This window comes from Leptosomus discolor, chromosome 9, assembly GCF_034619465.1.
Source record: "Leptosomus discolor isolate bLepDis1 chromosome 9, bLepDis1.hap2, whole genome shotgun sequence".
NCBI classification, from domain to species: Eukaryota; Metazoa; Chordata; class Aves; order Leptosomiformes; family Leptosomidae; genus Leptosomus; species Leptosomus discolor.
In genome coordinates, this window is record NC_141399.1 from 17,901,323 (window position 1) to 17,921,543 (window position 20,221).

Below are 20,221 nucleotides of genomic sequence, written 5' to 3' on the forward strand. Positions count from 1 at the left end.
CAGGGTACCAAGTGCCAGAGCAGTTGGCCAGTGTATGTCTGGAGCCCTGTCTACTGCCTTGTAGCTGAAGGTACGGTTTGTCTGTACTTCCCTTGCAGTGTGTGACTGTGTGCATGGGGAATGCAACAGCAGCGTCACTGGGAATGGAAGCTGCACGTGCTACGGAGGCTACACTGGTCCCAGGTGTGACCAAGGTAAGTAGTACATTGGTAGTGGCAGAGGGGATGTTAGAGATAGCTATGATATGGGCTTGGATGTATGTGTCCCAAAAGGAGCTGGGGGGCAATGAATAGCTTGGCAATGTAGAGGGAAGATGGTCTGAGCACTGGAGATCTAGACAGAAGGAAAAGCTGGGGTCTGCTCCCCACTCCACGACAGTGGCCGAGATGTGCCATCTCTTTGTGCCTCTGTTCTTTCTCTGGGAACCAGATAGATCTTTTCTTCTCTCTAAGCCTTGTGGGACCCGACTTCCTAGGCTACCATTAATTTAGAGCTGTCTGCACTGCTTATATCCCCTGGATTTTGTGCCAGCTTGGGGGGCCTCTGGAAACCACATTTAACTTCATTTCCAGATATTTCGTAAGTTAAGTTATATCTTCCAGTAATGGCCTGCATGCTCAAAGGGAAACTCTCTTTACTGTGTGATTGCAGAGCTTCCCCTTTGCAAAGGTGTGACATGCGAGGCCAACAGCGAATGTGTGGTAAGGGATGGGACAGCGATGTGTGACTGCAAGCTGGGCTACAGAAAAACTGGGAGCACTTGCCAAGGTGGGAAACTTCTCTGTGACCCTAAATGGTCCCCTGTTTGGAAAGATCTTGTTGGACTGGTATCTCCAGATGAATTTAATCACCGTGAATGCAATGCCTACTTCACTGCAGAGGCCTAAGAACCTGGTTTTTAGGAATCCCTTTAAGATTAAGGGCTAAATTTTTGGCTCTCCTCTCACTTGGTCCTGAAAGCAATAAATGAAATGCTTCCATCCAGCACTCACTTATAAGTATATACCGAATTACCATGACAATGGGATATTGGTGAGTCTGTACCAGTTTAAATAATACGGCATGTAATTGGAGGATTTCTTCACTGATTTCAAATTTAAGTTTGTGAATTGGTTTTGTTAAATGAAAGTCAATAAGATGCATGTGATTAGCTAGCTATGGATAGCTCTATTTTCACTGTCTTTTTGCGGTTTTTGCTCACCAAACTGCAGTTTCATATATCCTCAGATAGGATGGAAATTCAGAGGTAAATCCAAGCATCCTCTGTCACTCACATTTCTGTTACTGAAGTAACACGAAGACTGTGTCATCAAGATTCCTCAGATTAAAAAACCCGAAATGTCCACTGTCTGAAATTATTTTATTTTTCTGGGAAATTTTAGAAGTGTAATAGTATAAATTCTGTATACTCAATTCTTTCCAGGTCTTTTGCGTTCTGCTGTGCTGCAGTAAGTGCCATTTTGAAAACAGAAATTTGGTTACTCTCACCTCTCATCTCTTTAATTGCAGCTGAGGATCCTTGTGCTGATTCTCCATGCTCCCCTTTCGCTGTATGTAAGAGTCTTGGACCACGAAAGTATCAATGTACCTGCAAAGAAGGATTTCAAGGAGATGGGAAGATTTGTCAGCCAATAAACCCTTGTGTGGACAGCAATGGAGGCTGCCCAGAAAACTCTACAATTTGTGTTTACAGACGTCCAGGAGAGGTAAGGGCAGGAATAGCATGTCAACAACCTGTAAGGGTCTGAAAAGTGGCCAGGTGAGAAGTTCTTCAAATAAGATCACCATTCTGTTGGTCACATCTGCTCTTCTCACCTTAGATTTTGCAAAGGGAAACCAGGCAGCTCTTTTTTAGGGTAGCTTACTGGGTAAAAGATGATGAACATAGGTTTATAATCACTGTGTTGTCTTCCCTTAGGCATCTTGTGTTTGCAAGCCTGGGATGAGTAGGAGAACTCCATCGTCTGAATGTTCCATATTTCCCAATGATTGCCGGCAGTATTTTTGTGATGTGACTTCCACATGTGAAATTAATTCCCAGGGGAATCCTAGGTAAGCCAGTTTAAAGATTGCTATTAAAGAAGCTTATTTTCCAGCTAGAATGGAAACTGAGTTTGGATGAGCTGAATTTTGAAGAAACTGAGAGCTGAGGAGAATGGGACAGAGTCACCTTTTGAGAAAAGCGTGTTTGTAAAAACCCCATTAAAAGTAAAGAGTTTTACATCAGTCATTGTAAATTTTGGCATGCAGGTCACAAGATGCTTTAAATCTGGGGCAGCAGAGTCTTCTCTGATGTGAACTGGAGATGCAGCTCCCGAAGTTGGTGGTAGTAGTGGAGTGTTATCAGTTAATAATTATCAATCGTTAAAAAAGAGATGTGTGACATTTGCTCACATTTGCCCACATTTGGTTCTGAGGGCTATGTCTTTGGCTCTCCTCCCACTCAGGCCTGTAAGCAAGAAATTAATTAGAGTTGCAGATTGACAGGGAAGGGGAAAGTTGAGAGAAGAAGCACCAGACCTCATTTAGTTCTCTGGAGCAAGGCACCTAGAAGTTGACACCCCTTAGATGGGAAACATTGCCCATCATCTAGGATGATTTTTGCATAATGGCCTTCCAAACACCAGAGAAAGCTTCACTGAAGATTTTTTGTGTTACCAAGAAAAGATGAAGCTTCTCTGAGAGACTGAAGAAGGAAAGAGCAATCCCATCTCCTTGACCTTTCCTTCTCCAGTGCTGCTAAAACTGTTAGCATCCACCTGCTCATTGTGTGCTTCAGGCCAGAACTGAAACAGTGGCTTTCCTTTCTGAAGATATGCTAGCAAAGTGCAGGATGCGATGTTCAGCACAGTCCCTGCCTTAGTGTATCTGTTCCCCAGCAGCTGGCGCTCAGCCCTCTGAGGCTGGCGTAATGTTGAATCGCTCCTGTCTTGCATGTCTTTGCATCCCTGAAACAGAAAGAGCAGAGACGATACTTGGACAAAACCCAAGCAGGAATAAACATAGTTATCGGCCAGTGATCTTAAGTTGCCTCTGAGTAATGACTATAAATCCGTGTGAATCAGGACAGAGATTTTGACACATAGATAAGCTTTTCTGGAAAAGTCATTTGCCCGTCTGGGGCCTTCATTAAATCTGAGATGAACCTTACTGATGTGCTTGAGCTGGCACTTCTCACTGAAGCTGGGTGGTCACACAGGAGCTGCATGCTAGATTTTCACTTAGCCTGTGGTTTTTTCATGTTACCTCAAAATTTCAGGTGCTGTAATGACTGGTACTGAATGAATATATAGTTAGATACTGTGGCTATCTGTGCCCTGAACTATAGACCAGACAATCCCTATGTTGATTGTATCTGAGAAAGCATCTTCAGTCTCTTTAGGTAGGTCCAAATTTGCTTGCACTCCATTAGTGTGTATCTTTTTTCCTGTCACTTAGTTTAGGCAGAAGTTACTAAGCTCTTACCCACACACTAAAGCTAGGATTTGTCTTTCAAGTGTAGATACTGACATGTTGTTCTACTCACATTTGTTGAATGTGTTGTGAACTGTTTTATAGTGATTTGTTATGTTTCATTCTTGTCTCTTAGCTGTGTGTGTAGAGAAGGGGAGATTGGAGATGGCAGAAGTTGCTATAAAGATCTCTTGAGTGAGATAAATCAGCATAATTCACGAGGAAGATTTGCTAGGAAATTAAACATCGCCAGGAAAATGTTCGGTAAATGTCTTTTGAATTCATTTGGGGAATGGAGCAAATGTGGAGACAAGACTGTGTCAGAAAAGGCTAAAAGCCTTTTGGCATAATAGATCTATTTTGCAGTGTATAACCGTGGACAGCAAAATTAAACACATCATATCTCTGAACTCATATTACCAGTCCTGGATTGTGAATTGAGGAGACTGTGACAGAGAGCACTGTGGATGAGTATTAGGTATTTGACAGTCCTGGTGAATGACATACCATATCTGCAAAAGAAGGAAAACATGCCTTGGAAGTGTGATTCAAACCTGTTTGTATCAAACCACCAGTGTGCCTCCACTTGCAGTATCTATGTTGAAGGCTCAGCAATCTTTCAGCTGTCGCTGAGTTTTGTAGCAGTGATGCTTGAGGCTAGTGTGCCATGGATCCTCTACTTGGTAGAACATCTGCTAAGCCCTTAAATAGCCTCCTTGCCAGCATGCACGTGTGAGTGGCTATTATAGAGATGAAAAGGCTTTATTCTATGTACCATGGTACTTTCTGAGTAAGGAATTGCTTTGCAAAGCATAGAAGAATGTTTTAGAACCCAAGTACTGCAAGTGTGAGGAGCGATACCTACAAAGGTTAATTTTTGCCTCACTGTGATCCAAGGAAAGAATGAGAACTCTTTAGCTCATGTCGAAGTGTATTTATGTTAGATACCTTCTCCAACTCATCTTCTGCACAGTCTTCTCTATCTCCACTAACTTGATAGGGCTCAAAGTTCAGCTTAGCTTTTGTGAATACCCCTTCCTGCTACATATCAGTGTTCCAGCACGCATTGTTTGCATATGTTTTCCATAATGATTTATGTGATGGGCAGCTGCATGAGGATCTCTGGTTTCCCAGCTCCTGTGCAGTGGGACTTAATACCTAATGACCTTTGTTGATGAGGGCTTTGTTGATTGGCCACTGACGACTGAGTGAAGACTGACACATGCAGGTTCACAGCAACTTCTCAAGAAGTATTTAGTCTCAATACATCCTGATGACACCCAAAAATTATTTGTTTCAAGGGGAAGACAGAGGACACTTGGCCCAAGAATAAGGTAGTAAGCATGTGGCGAAAAAAATTATGAATATTCTGCAAAAATTTCAGCAGTGATTTGAAGTGGACCAAAGACATCAGCAATCTTTCAGAAGTCTTGTGGGCAGGTGCTTAGAACTAATAGGAACCAGGCTGGGCTGTGATAGCAATACCAAACTCCCTCTGGTTCCTTGTAAACAAGTATTAGTTACTTGCATCAGGCCAAAAATGTGTAGATTGAATTGTGCTGTTAAGAATAGGAATTATTGCTGGAGTTAAACCATATGCCAAGTAACTACTTCACGTTGCCACTCTTTTTACAGCTTCTGGTTGCTCAGTGTTGCTGACTAAGTACGGGCCTTTCACAGTCTTTGTACCATCCCTTCTTCCAATTCATGATAGAATGGAATTTAACGTAAGTTTTCTTGGTTTTAGCAAATTTTGCTGTCTTAGGATTCTTTCCTGCCCGAGTTCTGCAGCCTGTAAAAACTGATTGACACATGAGAGAGGAACTTTGGAAGGCAGTATTTATAGAAGCAATCTTTTGGGAAGACGCTTCATTGTCTGGTTGCAGTCTCACAGAGGATGTTACATCCCTCACATTATTTTTAAAACCTCTCTCTGTCTCTTCAAGATTGACAGAGTTTGGTTGTTTTCAATGTCAGGAAGTGTAAGTTTTTCTGGCCATTCTTCATTTAAAGCAGGAACCTCCTGTATGTGACTATTCTCAAAACTTAGGTGGCTTTTCACTACTTGAGGGTGGGGTTTTCAAAAGGAGCTGAGGTTTGCATCGAAGTACTGGATTTTGGGCCTATGGCCCTAGATGGGGGTATGTTGTCAACAAGAGATCTCGTTTTATTAATGGGGACAGCAAGTATGGCAGGGCTGGAGAAAACTGCTATGGGAGCCAAGACAAGAGTTTGAGAATTCTAGGCTTCAGCAAGTAGGTCCTGCAGGTCATATTATTATTTTATTTATTTTTTAATGAAGTTGTGTTTATTTGCAGCAGCTTTAGCCAACAACCAGGCTATCCATCATTATGATGAGAAGATATATAAGCTGTTTTCCCAGGACAGAGCTAAAAATCAGCATGCGTGAGCTACAAATGCAGCTTATGCAGCACAAAGTTTAATTGTGAGCTAGGCAAGGTGCCTGTTCTGTTTCAGGTGGCAGCTAGCTTGCAGCTAGCACTCAGATATGAGAAGACAAGTGTCTTAGAAATAATCCAGACAGACCAACCCCATCTGAACATTAGATTTCCGACTGGTTTAGAAACATCATTCCTTTGCTTGGTAGCAAAGCTATCTATGCAGCAGCAGTAACTCACATAGAGTCTAGGGAGCAGCTCCTAACCTACAAATGCCAGGGACATTATCTGTCTCCTACTACCTTGTTGATCAAAGGTTTCCACTAGTTTCCACAAGTCAGGCCCTGTGCCTGGGTCATCATGGTAACTTCTGATTTCATAGAAAATACATCAGGAAAGGCCTCTGAGTTATCTAGTGTACCTGTTCCCACAAGGATCAGTTCCACCTAAATCAGTATTGACAGAGGATTTTCTTTAAAAAATGCCGGTGATGTAAAGCCCAGAAAAGAAAGGAAGAAACTAAATGTAAATTCAGCAGCTTAGACCACCTATATGGTCCAACATAAACAAAGACTGTGTAGGGGTATCTTCAGCAAGTTTTACAATCTGGAGCATGTAAGGGTGGTTTTTAAATTGACCAAGCCAAATAGGTTTCTGTCTAGGGATTCCTCTAAAGTTACTTGCAGGTTAATCAGCCTCCCTGTGTTTGAATGTGTACACAAATAGAAGCAAAAGATTTTCCACAGTGCTACTCCAGTGAACCAAAATGAAGAGGGAAGCTCAATATGCTAAGAATTTCTCTGTGTGTGTTAGCTGGGAGAAATGTAATGTTATGGTTCTTTCTGTAAATGAGGGTTTTGAAAGAACATGTCTCTTATCTTCTTTATGTGGTCTTTGTTCCCCAAAGGATACCACAGCTGAACACTTGTGCAGATTGCACATTGTTCCTGGTCTGCATTTGGTAGAAGATATGGTAAAAGCCAAGACTGTGTGGACCTTGTCAGGACATCAGCTAACATTCAGTAGCCAGGTAAAGGATCTCCTGAAGTCCTGGATCGCTGCTTTCCTGTAAGACAGACTGGAGCTTGAGCATAGTTTCCTTGGTGTGCTTTCTTAACCAGAAAACCTTTTTCTCTAATCAGCTGGCCTGTGATCAGAACAAGCTCCTTTGTGGAGTCCAAAGCAAGGTGATTTAAGACCAGAAGCAACCATTTCTCCTGTCTTGCAGACAACCAATTAGCCAGAATCTGACTTGTGAATGGTCTCTCCTTGGTCCATATATGTATTCTAGAGAAGAGACCTTTTCCCTACACTGTTAGCAGCTACAATATCCGTGTGGCTGACATGGAAGAGGCAGCAAAATCTCTCATCAGACTGGATGCTTCTCCTTGGAGATTCTGTGCTTAGACACAGCCACACGCTGAGTATTTTCTCTTCCAGTTCTCTTTTCCCCTCTTTCCATTTTATTTTTCTTAGTCGTCCTAGCAGAGAGTTTTTCATCATTATGTTCTGATATGGAAGGCTTTTTTTCCCTTTTCCCTTTTTCAATTGACTCATATTTTCCAGCACCCACTGTTCTCTCTCCATCCTGCACTTTTCCTGCATGCATGGTCACAGCTGGCCGGGGGAGAGCCGTATGTTTCCTCTCTGAGGATCCAGCCTTGGCCTTGAGGTCTAGGTCATAATACATGCACCCTGCATGCATCAGAAGGACAAAGCACTATCTGGAGCCAGGGAATCTGAACTGAGCTTGTCGATGCTCCTTTTAAATTTCTTTCCTGTTTGTTTACTCAGGAGTCTTTTGATCTGGGAATTCTGCCCTCCCCTTCCTTTGTTTCAGCCAGAATCCTCAATGATGTCAACTGAAGTTCAGGGCAGGGAGGAGCAGTTCAAGAAATGCACGTGGTGAAATGAAAAGCAAGGGGAAGTTGTGCTTGCCTGAACTTGGATTATGGCTGCAGCACCATACCTTGATGCTTAGTTTGTAGGTTAACCTTGGAACACCTCCATATGCCCAGCTTCAGTGCATGGTTGCATACAATATGGAAGGACCAGATAGGTACCTTATAATTCAATGAGCCTGACTGGTTTGGCTTTGTTATGAAGACCTCCTTGTTGTCATTGTGAGCCAATAAAAGTTGCAATCAACGCTGTAGTTCCAGGATTGCCTCTAAATTCTGTACCCTGGTGCCCAGGAGGCACCATGCCTCTCTTCTTGTACTTGGCAGACTGTTGCAGCAGCTACTTCATGGTCAGTGCACCCTTCTGTGATCCAGAGCTGGGATCAAGCATTGTTCACACTCAGACAAATTTAATTCTAGAGCTGACTGTCCTAGATTAGGTCATCTTTCTGTAATAAGACTTAAAAGTACCTCCCAGGATCAAAATATTACCTACGCTCAAGTAGAGGTGGGATGTTTGTTTTGCACCCAGGCCACCCCTTAAATTTAGCTTTTCCAGAGTAACTCTATGCGTTCGCCTTGCTGTCCCATAGGTGGAGAGCACCGAAGGGAACAATGGTTTATAGAACTGTTGTGATAACACAGATATTGCACAAGAAAATAACTTTTTGTTATTATCCAGACATACCTGAAATCGTTTCAATATCAAGACCTGCCAGGGGAACTGTACAGTATTTTGCAGTCGAACCTACCAGCAGCCAATGGCATCATGCATATTGTTAACACGCTAAGGAAAAAACCCAGCACTGACAACCTCAGAAACCCACAGGTATACAGACATTTTCTTCTGTTTTATGGGACAGCAGAATAAACACTTAAAAAAAAAAAAAAATCTATTTTCATCATTAAACTTCCAAATCAAGAAGGCTTTCTTGTTACTTCCTATCTTGTTACTTTCTTTCTTGTTACTTCCTATCTCCTTGCAAAAAAATTGCTTGTAGAATGACAACAAGCTCTTGGATTTGGTAGGATTTTGGTAGTAGTTTGCACTTAATTTACGCCGTTGTAATTAATCTATAAAAACATTCAGACTGTGTAATATTATGGTTGTATTTTGTGTGTTTAAAAAGCAGCTGGAGTCTTGTGTTGAGTGTCAGTAGCTCTTTAGCTGAAGTGCCCTGAAGGTGGTGTATCAATTGTACAAGTGCTGGGTGTTCATATGGATTTGATAGTGCCCATCACTGATGTTTAAGTCTGCTGTCACTTAAGATGCTCTCACTCTTATGACCTGCATGAGGATATTTTCCAAAAAGGAGTGTCTGAGGTCCAGAGGGAAAACTGGACTTCTGTGTTCGTGTGCTCAGGCACCTGCAAGGAACGGTTTGCAGTTACTCTGGGATGGCAGGACAGCAAGAGAGCTCCCTGCAGAGCTTGTCTTCCTCTAGGCTCCTTCAGACATTTCCTTCCCTTGTGATGTTGTCTTTGCAATGAAGGCTAGTGATCACATCAGCCATTTGTGGCATCAAATCTCTTTATGTCCCTTGGAAATAACGTTCTGTGCCTCTGCATGTTCTATAGGAAGCACTTTCTGCCAAAAAAAAAAAAGCAGATTCCTGCAAATAAAGGTCAGACAAGTCCCTTCACAAGGTTTGATATTTGAAGGGACATTCCTCCTGTTACCTTTGTCTTCATGGGCAATGTGGCAAAAAGGAAGGCATCTATTTCCTCTGTGTTTTCAGGAATATGCATATGTGTTGTATTTTCTCAGCATTGGGGCTCATTTGCAGGTGGCAGAGTGAACTCCTGTCCTCAAAGGACAGGGAGACTTAAGATGACAGAGCAGCTCTACTGCCTACCAGCCCAGAACTGATTTATATAGCACTGGAAGTAGTGTGGCTCTAGTTTTAATGATAGTGGGCAATCAGCTCTTCATTTAATCTGCAGATGGGAGTAGAAAAACAGAAGGGTGCTCAAGTGCATGGTACCTTGGAAAATCTGGTTTGTTGTGCATGGGAAGGAGTTTGTGCCTAAGCTAAGGATCTTTGCTCAGGATCCTTGCCTAGGCTCAGTCCTTGCTAGGTCAACTGCCCAATACAGAGGGTTTGAAGACTGAGGATGATGGTCTCTGTAGATCTTTACCTGCAAACCACAAACAAACTGGCCAAGGGCATTCCAGTAGGCACTCAGGCCTCACTTCAGCCCCAGCCATATTTCTCTTCTTTGTATCTTCTTGCAGAAAACCATTGGTGAGATCCTTGCTTCAATGGAGGTCTTCAGTAGATTTGAAACTATACTGGAGGTAAGCATGTTTGTGTCTGCCCCAGGGAGGTGCAGTATTGCTGCTGTTGCAAAGCCTGCTGCTGCTGTTTTTGTGGGAATTTTGGGTAACATTTAAATACATCTCAGTGATCTGCCTTCCTTTCTGAATGCTTTTTTTCTGTGTCATTTCTTATTTTGTGTATTTTACATAAGTAAATGTAATAGAAAAGATTGGAGTTTTCACATCTATGGGGGATCTGGCACAAGCAGCAAGCATACATGCCTCTTTCCCGTCTGTTTCCCCACCTCTCCTCCACTCTCCCCTGGAGAGTTTGTTCTCCACAACATGTTTAGTTCTTGACCACTGTCAGGACGAAGAGTGAAGGTTTCATCACTGCCCATGCCAAGCTATATTGTAGCTACCTGGTTTTGGGATGTAGATCTTTAAATAAAAGCAGGTCTCAGATTATAAGCCCTTGAGACTACTGCCTAGGACTCATGTAGTTAGTATTTTCACTAGGGACAGAGTGATTTTCCTTTTACCTCCATCAGTCATCTGGATCTGCTCTGGCATTGCTCACAACAGTCTTGGCCTGCCTGTTTTCAGCTCTGTGGCTTTTAGTTGTTTACAAAATTGGGTAACTTCAGTTGTGCTTATAGACTTGATTCTCTTTTTCTCCTCTTCAGGCAAAAGGATACAGTTTTAGTCTCTGTATATGTACTTGTGTGTTTAAAGCACACAGGGAGCATTAGCCAAGTACTCCCTTGTTCACATTAGCTGCATTCACACCAGTGGCTTCATTATCCAAGCTAGGTTTCTGTGGCATTTATTCCTCTGTTATATTACATACCTATCTTTGGTGTCCAGTTACCTCTTGTATACATTTGCTTTTCAATAGCTCTGCCTCTAGTGGGTTGCTTAGAGTTTTCTCTCCCTTCCTGATAGACCCCCCTCACTAACTCATGCTAGACCCACGATGAAATCTTTTATTGTTGTTGCAGAACTGCGGCCTGCCTGCAATACTAGATGGTCCAGGCCCCTTTACTGTATTTGTACCCAGCAATGATGGTGTGGATAAGCTGAGAGATGGAAGGCTCATTTATCTTTTTACAGAGGTGAGAGCTTATGGTACTTCAAGACATCCTGAGCAAACTGTGTTGCACTAGGCTGTGCTGGAACGACTTGTGCAATGTATCTGATCATTACTAAAAGTTGTTCTTCTTGGAGATGGCTAAACAATGTCTCTGTTTATGTAAGGCTTTAGGAGAGAAGGGAAGGATGATGGAACCTGCAATGAGATACATGGTTAGCCAGACTGTTTAAATCTGATGGTTGGCTTGCTTTCTTCACCCTGGCTTTGGGTAGGGGAAAATGAAGGAACTTATTCACCAAGTGAATTCGCTGCTATAGCAGTACATTGGCATTATCAGTCATTGGTAGTTGTCACCCCTTACTCCTGAGCATCGAAGGGGGATCTAATTCTTATGTTCTCTTCTTTCCTTAGGGCATAAATAAGCTTCAGGAACTTGTGAAACATCATATCTACACTTCAGCAGCGGTAAGGCAGGCAGCTTTAATTCCAGATAATTGTGGTCCTTTGGGCCAGCATGTTATCAACTGTGTTGTTTGGCATAGAGGTCAGAGTGTTGATGACTTCAGCTGCTACTTCTTGGACTCCCCTGGAGGAACAGAGATGTGACTCGAGATCTGATGAGGCAAAATGTTTACCATGAAAACTGTTGACAAAAGGGACAGCTTGTGCTCTTCCATCACGAAACTCTGAGTTTCCCGGGAGTGATGGTGCTCCTTAGTTGTATGGCCTTTACAATGAAAATATTGTCTGGCAGACTTTGCTGCAGGCAAATGCTCTCTTGTTATCACTGTTATGCACAATTTGTTAAACTATTGATTAGGAGTGTACATTAATTATGAACTCTCCAGCCTACAGTTTCCCTAAAACACTAATAGTAGCAACACAAAATTTATAGCCAAGTAAAGAATTGGTCCAAACTCCCTGATGCTTTTCCTCTCTCCTTGGGCTCCTCCAGTGGCTAAAGTTAGAGGTGGAGAACTGGTGCAAGTGAGTCTGTGACCTGGCCTGGTTACTGCCAATTCTTGCACCAGCATTGCTGTGTACTACAGTGACAGGGTAAATAAAATCAATTCAGTGCATCATCAAGACATTTTCCCTTATACAATAAACAAGAGAAATCGTTAAAGTTAGACACAAAACCTGTGGAGGAAGTGAATACTCAAGCATTATGGTACAATGTCATGTCCTTCATTAAGAAATACCAATTTATTCCCATTCTTTACTGAGAAGCAGATGTCAATCCTTGTGATTTTTCTAATTCCAACAGAGAAAATGAGCAGCACTTTGGTAAAATGGCAAAACCTAGTTTTACTTGCAATTGATGAATAACAACATGGTAACAAGCTGAGCTACTTTTTAATAACCTGTTGGACACAAAAGTAACAATTGTCTTGGTTCTTAGAACTTCTGACTTCTGAAATCATCGAGTTTCTCAGTACAGTAGCTGCAGTTTACTTAGAAATAACCCTATTTATTAAGTCAAAATATGTTCTCTATTATGCTTCTGGCTGAGCTTTCATTGTTTATTGAATATGTCCTCAAAAATCCTCGTATTAGTCTGACCCTACTAGCAGCTGTATTAGTAAGAGACACTATTAGTGCTGGACTGTTTACTTACACAATTAGTGAAAACCAAGGCTGCTGCCGCCGTCACTGCTGTGTTCATAGTATCACAAACAATTCACACATAGTCACAGATTTCCCTCTGACCCATTGTTTGTGTTTAAGGTATTTCATGAAATGTAAATGTTAAAGTCAAGTGCCCTTTAGAAGGTTATTTAAGTGGCAGGAATCATGGAAGGAGTCTATAAGCTGTACTGAAATGACACTGCTTTTTCATGGTACTGTCGCCTTGTGGTTTTATTTCAGGTGACTGTAGAGAAACTGATAATGATGCCATACATTGTTACTATGGCTAACCAGATACTCACCATCAACATCAGTGCAAGTGTAAGTACGAATCAAGACCTTTTGGGCAAACTGTCCTGTGCTAGGAGAAGGTCTGGATGTCGTGCTTTCAGCCCATCTCTGCTTCCTCCTCTGCTTAAAAAAACAGATTTAAATGAGATCATTGAATTAGTTTGCATCTTATCCAACCTGTGACTCCACATTTGAGTGGTTGTGCTTGATGTTGTGTACTGTCTGTTTCCTGCATTTCCTTTATGTAGTTGATACAGTCCAATGGACTAAAATGCAGATAAATTATTTGTGTTTCTCCATCAGGGAAGAATTCTGATGGATGAATCAGGGATCCCCTTAAAAATGAGAGACATTGTGGCATCAAATGGTATTATTCATACCTTGGACGGCATCTTCATCCCTCCTTCAATAATTCCCATTTTGCCTCACAGATGCAATGAAGAGCAATATAAAATTGTGATGGTAAGTCAACTTCTCCCATTCTCATGCTAGCAGTTGCTGTAGACCCCACGCTCGCCTGGCGAGACAAAAGCAGGCTGTGTAAATTGCATTTGGGAAATGTGTTCTCTCTGAGAGGTCCCCTGATGTGAACTTAGGCAGTATCAGCACCATCAGTGTTTCTTCTGCTAGCATTTGGCACTGCTTTCCTGGCAATCAGCAAATGTTTTGTGTAGGCTGTTCTTTCCTTGCACCCATCCTGCCTTTGATTCAGAAGTATATTTGCTTTTTCATAAGGCCTTATATGACCTTCCTCACACCATAGTTGCTAACTCAGCTGACAATACTTTGTTCCCATCACTATCAGCATTGGTGTTCTGTAGTCTGGACAGGAGGCAGTCGTTCAGTAGCAGGAGCTACAAATGCTGTGCGATATTCTCACCTGAACAGTTTTGTATACCTTATTTTAGGTGCTTTCTCCCCAATTTGATCATTGGTAGGTTACTGAAGAAAGAAAGCGAGGCTCTGAATAGGCAAGGGGTACCTGATTTGGAGGAGTAAGGGATCCCCTCACAGTTAATCCCAAGTGGCCAGGGGGTCCACATAACTTGCTGATTTGGTGAGGCCTGCTGCATGGATGCCCAAAGTGTTTTCCAGCATAGCTGTGTGTCTGTCAGTGGAGAGTGGAGACTCACAGGGTGGAGGCAGACCACATCTTGCAGTCAGGTGCAAGCATCTCCTAGAGACAAAGAAGTTGTTTTATTTAAGTGATAAACTTACCCCATTTCAGACTGCGAAAACTCCTTCCTAGGAATATTTCTGGTACATGTTGTGATGTTTCAGTTATATACTGGGAGCAGTAGCTCTGTAGCATTCTTGGCATGGGGAGTGGGTTCCTTTGAGAAGATTAAGTTTACCCCTCTTGTTTTCTTAACAGGGCTCTTGTGTGGATTGTGAGGCCCTCAATAGCAGCGTTTGCCCACCTGGTAGCAGAGAAATGGTAAATATTTGTGGGTACTTCAGTAATTTCTTCTTTGCATGATGACATACAGACACAGCAATAGGCAGTTTCTAACGCAAGCCACTGTCAAATAAATAGAAAGCGAGAAAGGCAACCAGTAGAGAGGCTTATTAGAGGATAAGTACTCCCCACACACTCATGCTCTGTGATCACAGACTGTCACCCACTAACTGGTCTGTGCTGAAGTCTGCTGAATCAATGGAGAAAGCTGTGAGACAGTCTGGGCTAAAGGAAATTGTAGACTTGCAGCTTTTAGCACTTCTGCTCTGCCTGAGGCAGAGCTTTCCTGCCCACATACTGTGTCTGCCAGCTCCTCCAGACTGCTAGAACCAAGCCTGATCCCACTAGTACCATCCAGTACTACCACTGCCTATATCACAGCCAGGAAATCACAACAAGCTTTCTGCATTGCAGAGGGTTAGAAACAATTTGTGCTTGGCCTGTGCTCCCTGTTGATTCAGGGATGGGCAGAACGTGCTGAAGGTGGAGTAAGGATGTGGAGGCTGGGTGCTGGTGTTTGAGTTAATCCCACGCTGAGTTTGGCAGAACAGCAAGTTCCAGGAAATCCCCATGTGAAGGCCAGGCCCAAGATGTTATTTGTGAAAGCCAGAGGTGTTTACCGTTATTAACTCTTGGGTGTCTTCTGAGAGATCTGACTTTCAGGAGAACTTGCTGATGCGTTCTCAGCATGAATGAAGTAGAGCTCTGCAAAATCACTAGTTGCTCGGTTTCCTCTCTGGTTGAGGCACATGAAACCAGAATCATCTGGAGGCCGATTCTGCCTGTGTCTAACTCCATGACAGGTCACTGAGCATTGTTCCAAAATTCCCTCCCTCACTCTCTTATTCTCTTACCCCCCACACCCCACTTTCCTTCCCTCCTGCTTTCCCCCCCCCTTTCTCTTTCCTCCTCTCTTTCGTACCCTCTATTTCTCCCCCGCTGCCCTTTTTTCCCTCTTGTCTCCTCTTCCTTCCTCCCCCTCTTTCCCTACTCTCTCCCCCTACTCTCAGTCTCTCCCTTATCATAGACACTATTATTAGAACACAAAGGCAGCACCTTGACTCAGACTTGGGGACTGCTGGGAGCAAGAAGCTGCCATGTGCCTTCTTTCATGATAGGCATGCCATAATGGTATCTCGGTCTTCTTGCCTCCTCTGTGGGCTTCATCAGCTCAGAGAGAGGCATAGTTGCTCTCTGCAGCAAAAAGAGCAAAGGGGAAGGTTACAGTGCTGAGGTCTTGTTTTGTTTGTACAGGAACCAACACTCTTCCCAAAAGAATGTGTCTACATCCATGATCCACAAGGCCTGAATGTCCTGAAGAAAGGGTGCGCCAGGTACTGCAATCAAACCCTCACGGTGAGTGTGTTGAAAGACCACATTCCCTTTGAAAGGAGCTCAGCTTTGCTCTTTCTTATTCACCAAGAAGAGTTCAGACTCTTTGAGCAGAGAGAGGGCTCGATGGGAGCAAAAGGAAAGCTGTCCCACACAAAGGGCTGTCCCCAGGACCATCACATGAACCAGCTACCTGCTTTTTCTTTGGCAGAAGAAGGGTACCAACCTGTTGCAAATGTTAGAAAGCAGCTGAGTTAAACATGAGTATAATAAATAAATAAATTAGAGCATGCCAGTTGCAACCAGCCAAGCTGGAGGAAGCCATGAGACAAATGGTGCAGTGTTAGCTGTGGCATGTTTTCTCTGAGAGTGCCCTGGTTTTAGCATTTCTCCCGAAGGAAGCTGAGCACAGGGAAAGTGCTGTAAGTGGTGAGGTGATAGCATCCTGTTTATGAAACATTGTCAAATGGTTTAGGAAAGTCAGTCTGAGTGAGTTTATGGACCTCACATTTGTCTGCAGCTCCTGACCTCTCACAGTGCCAACTATATGGAACGATTTGTGGGTGTCTCATTAAATACTGCTGATTGTTTGTCTTGTGATTGTTCTTCTGTTGCTCAGTTGTGACAAGGCCTGCAACCCAGGACTGCTACATCCCTCCAAAGGAACACAGTCCTCAGTAAGGATAAAGGAGTTAGTGGGCCAGCACTATTAAAGAAATAAAAGCTTGTAGAAAACATGGACCCAATTTTTGGAAGTCAGAGAGGAGAAAATAGTGATTTTTTCTGAGAAGAATAGGCTGTGAGCAGCAAGAGGGGTATTCTTGAAAAATAATGTAAGTTCAGGAGGTCCTAGAAACATGGATGCCAAATGAGACAGTCCGTTTCAGTCCATGGCAGAGAGGAGGACCAGGATTTCAGAACTGAGAGCAGGATGACTCCAGGCAGTTCTTGTTAAGTCATGTCATACCTTACCAATTTTGCTTTTGTTTCAGAAACCTGGATGCTGCAAAGGATTCTTTGGTCCAGACTGCATGCCATGCCCAGGGGGGTTTTCCAGTCCATGCTATGGCCAGGGAAACGTAAGTACAAATGATCCTGCTGTGTTGCAATAAGAAGTTGAGACAGTGTGGTTAGAGAGTGTAGGTGTAGATAAGTACGATTCAGAGTTTGTGCTCAAGGGCTAAGCCCACAGCGGTGACAGCAGAAGACCCAGGGAGAATGACATGTACTCAGTGGGTTTTCTGTCCTGACCTCTAATGTGAATCATGTCATGGCTGTTGGGGACAGCTCTAGCTATGTGGGATTTTGTATTACAACCACCACTTTTTGAAGTCCTATTTTTTACTGCAAGTATCAAAGTGCCTTTGATAGATATCAACGCCTTGGTTTTGCCTCGGTTCCCTGAGTTTCAGTCCCTTTGGTTTTCTTTTTGTTTTCTTTCCAGTGCAGTGATGGCATACAAGGGAATGGCAACTGTCACTGCTTTGAAGGTTTCAAAGGAATAGCCTGCCACATCTGTTCAAACCCAAACAAGCATGGCGAGAACTGTGATGAAGGTTTGTAATTCTGATAGAGAGACTAGAGGAAAATGTAGAGCGAGGATATAATGCAGGTTCATGTATCCTGGATTCCCTTCTGGCAAGACCTTGCAAAAGAAGTGAGAGAAATGTCATCATGGCTGTCCCTTCAAACAGTGGAGAAAACGTAACTGATATGACAGTAATGATGGGGGTCTTGGAAACATCAGCCAAATTTAGGTGTGGGACTTTGATTTAGATCTCTCCTGCTAGGCAAGGAAAGACAGTTGACAAGGACCTTGAGCTTGATAGCCTAAATTTGAGCCTGTCCTTACAGCCTGTAAAAAAGACGGACCTAGTCAGTCAGGATCTCTTCCCTGGTCAGGGTTTGAGTTATGATGGATGTCTCTCAACAGGTGTCCCTCTGTCAAGGACAAATGGGATGATTTGGTGTCACAAGAGGTTGTGCAGGAAAGCTGGGAATCTACCAAATGCTGTCACTGTGATGGATTCTGGACTTTTTGTAGTTACTAATCTTACTCCATGTACTTGATAGATTGTGGCTGTGTCCATGGCATCTGTGACAACAGGCCTGGCAGCGGTGGTGTGTGTCAGTCCTGGTCCTGTAAGGAAGGCTATACCGGGAAATTCTGCGACAAGACATCCAAGAACTGTGGACCAAGCGGGATGTCCCAGTATTGCCACCAGAACGCTGTCTGCAGCCTCAATGACACAGCAAGGTCAGTCTTTGACATGCACATTCAGGTGGGCACATTGTCATTGTACAGTGGCTGTGAGGCTGCCAGCTCTGTAATTGTGTATATACAGCTGTGTACTTGTGTACAGGATTGTTTGAGTAATGTGGCCAACCTGCAGGAAATTGAAGTCAGGTTCTTGCTTGCTTGAGAGCCTCAAACTGCCTTTTTGCTCTCTGCTGGCTTTCAGAAGGGGCTGCTCTAGCTGTGTTCCTTTTGTGCTTATACATTTAAGGTGTATCTGCATGGATGGGTATGAAGGTGATGGGTTTTCCTGCCAGCCCATCGACCTGTGCAGTCGGCCAGAACGAGGAGGCTGTTCGCAGAATGTAAGTGGGGTCAGACTGTGGAAGTGTGGAGAAGCAGCTCCTATCACTCAGAGCAGGGATCTAGAACTCCTGGGACTGTTACAGATTTTGTGCGCTAGCTTTCCCTATCTGTAAGATGGGGCGGAATAACAGGTACCTTGACACAGTCATCATAAGGATGTCAATCATTTGGGTTGGTGCCAAAATGCAACACCCAAGGAGAGTTTGGCTGGTTTGCACTAGATATTTTGGCAGCTACAGAGATTAGCTGTACAGATAATTTTTGGTTTGTATTGATTTTCCACTCAAGCTCTTCCAATGTGTGTTGGTTTCTCTGTTGCTATGTTCAGGCTGTAGCTTAACTATGAGCTCCAACTCATTTTTGTAGTAACCATCAACATTACATTATTATCTTTAGTAAAAGACTGTGGTGCTTTATGATGGAAATGGCTGCCAAATGGTCAGATCTCGTCATAATTTAGACGCCTCAGTGAGAGGAACGCATTGGGCCATGTAAAAGAAAATAGGATGGCACTGCTGGGTACAAAGTAGGTTTTTCCTGAGGGATATCTGCTCTCCATCATTGATTCCATCCCGCATGTCCAGGCAGGAGATTGTGCTCCTCCTCTTCAGGGTATATTTCTTCTGTAATGGAAGAGCTTTACAGGATGGTAGCGAATGCCCTGGGAGTTCTGAGCCACCCTAGACACAAGTGTCTGCATCTCTGAAAACACAAAATGTTTTCCAGAGATGTATTATAAAGTTGTCTATGACTTTTCTGGAGAAGATGCTTCCACTCCCCCACCCCCAGTGCTGGAATCAGAGTTGGTCATTCAGAAATTCTTCACAGTCTGATGAAGGAGATTGGTTGCTGTATTTGCACTGCACTCCCTCACTTCTTCTGCTGAGTGTAATTCTTTTTCTCTGTGTTCTCCTGGAGGCCCTGTGCACCAGTACAGGCCCCGGCACTGCCACCTGCCAGTGCAACACGGGCTGGACTGGGGATGGGAAGGCCTGCGTGGCCATAGACAACTGCATGCTGGAGAGCAGAGGGAATTGTCACATCAACGCCAACTGCGTTTATATCGGCCCTGGCCAGGTATGATCAATGCTAAGCAGTCTGATGGTAGACTTATTTCCTAAGCTGCTCTGAGATGGCCTTGGATTGCCAGAGGTAGAAATTGGGCTGGTCAGCAGCAAAGCTTGCTTGTCTGCTGCCAGAAACAGCAGCTGCAGCTAAAACCACATAGTGTACTTGCATGTGGTGAGATGATGCACTGACGTGTTGAGGCTGCTCTTCTACTCTGAAACTTCAATGCAGCAAAGGGAAGAGACTGCACTCCATAAACAGGCTTGGTATAAGGTATCAGTTGCTGTGTCCCTCTTGTTCCCAGATTGTCTTTAGGTGACGCTAAAATATACAGAAAAGCATGTGCAACTGTTCAGATAGTCCACGGAGGAAGCTGGGCCGGGAGTTGAGCATCTTGAGATAGAAGGAAGGTGCACCAGAGAGGTGGCTTCTCGGGGTGCTTCTCCCCAGTGAGCAAGGGGAGCATTGGACAATGTGCTGAGAAAGGTGCCAAATCTTTAGGAGTTTTTAGTGAGATGAGATGTACAAGTGCTCTCCTAGCTATCCTGAACGCAGGAAGCTTTGAAATTAACTCTTCACTTTCTGCCATTCACAAAGTCTGGGTCATTCCCTGAAAAGCTGTAAACAAAGATGGAAGCCATCATCTTCAAGTAACCACCTCACTGCCAAGCAGTGCAAGGGATCAGTGTGCTTGAGTAACCAGGCAGCCTGTGTGCTGTGATAGAAGGATGATG

The 20,221-nt window shown here is 43.6% G+C and overlaps 1 protein-coding gene across 1 annotated transcript in view; it reads left to right on the forward strand.

Moving 5' to 3' along the window:
* STAB1 (stabilin 1) overlaps nt 1-20,221 on the forward strand; it is a 57,232-nt gene that overhangs the window by 10,692 nt on the left and 26,319 nt on the right. Inside the window, exons 6-25 of the mRNA XM_086470307.1 lie at nt 99-194; nt 652-768; nt 1,510-1,706; nt 1,919-2,052; nt 3,590-3,717; nt 5,089-5,180; nt 6,760-6,882; nt 8,436-8,582; nt 9,990-10,052; nt 11,015-11,128; nt 11,518-11,571; nt 12,976-13,056; nt 13,330-13,488; nt 14,402-14,464; nt 15,740-15,841; nt 16,810-16,896; nt 17,262-17,373; nt 17,891-18,074; nt 18,325-18,418; nt 19,338-19,496. Of these exons, the coding sequence (XP_086326433.1) occupies nt 99-194; nt 652-768; nt 1,510-1,706; nt 1,919-2,052; nt 3,590-3,717; nt 5,089-5,180; nt 6,760-6,882; nt 8,436-8,582; nt 9,990-10,052; nt 11,015-11,128; nt 11,518-11,571; nt 12,976-13,056; nt 13,330-13,488; nt 14,402-14,464; nt 15,740-15,841; nt 16,810-16,896; nt 17,262-17,373; nt 17,891-18,074; nt 18,325-18,418; nt 19,338-19,496 (2,306 nt within the window). The remainder of the gene's footprint in view (nt 1-98; nt 195-651; nt 769-1,509; nt 1,707-1,918; nt 2,053-3,589; nt 3,718-5,088; nt 5,181-6,759; nt 6,883-8,435; nt 8,583-9,989; nt 10,053-11,014; nt 11,129-11,517; nt 11,572-12,975; nt 13,057-13,329; nt 13,489-14,401; nt 14,465-15,739; nt 15,842-16,809; nt 16,897-17,261; nt 17,374-17,890; nt 18,075-18,324; nt 18,419-19,337; nt 19,497-20,221) is intronic.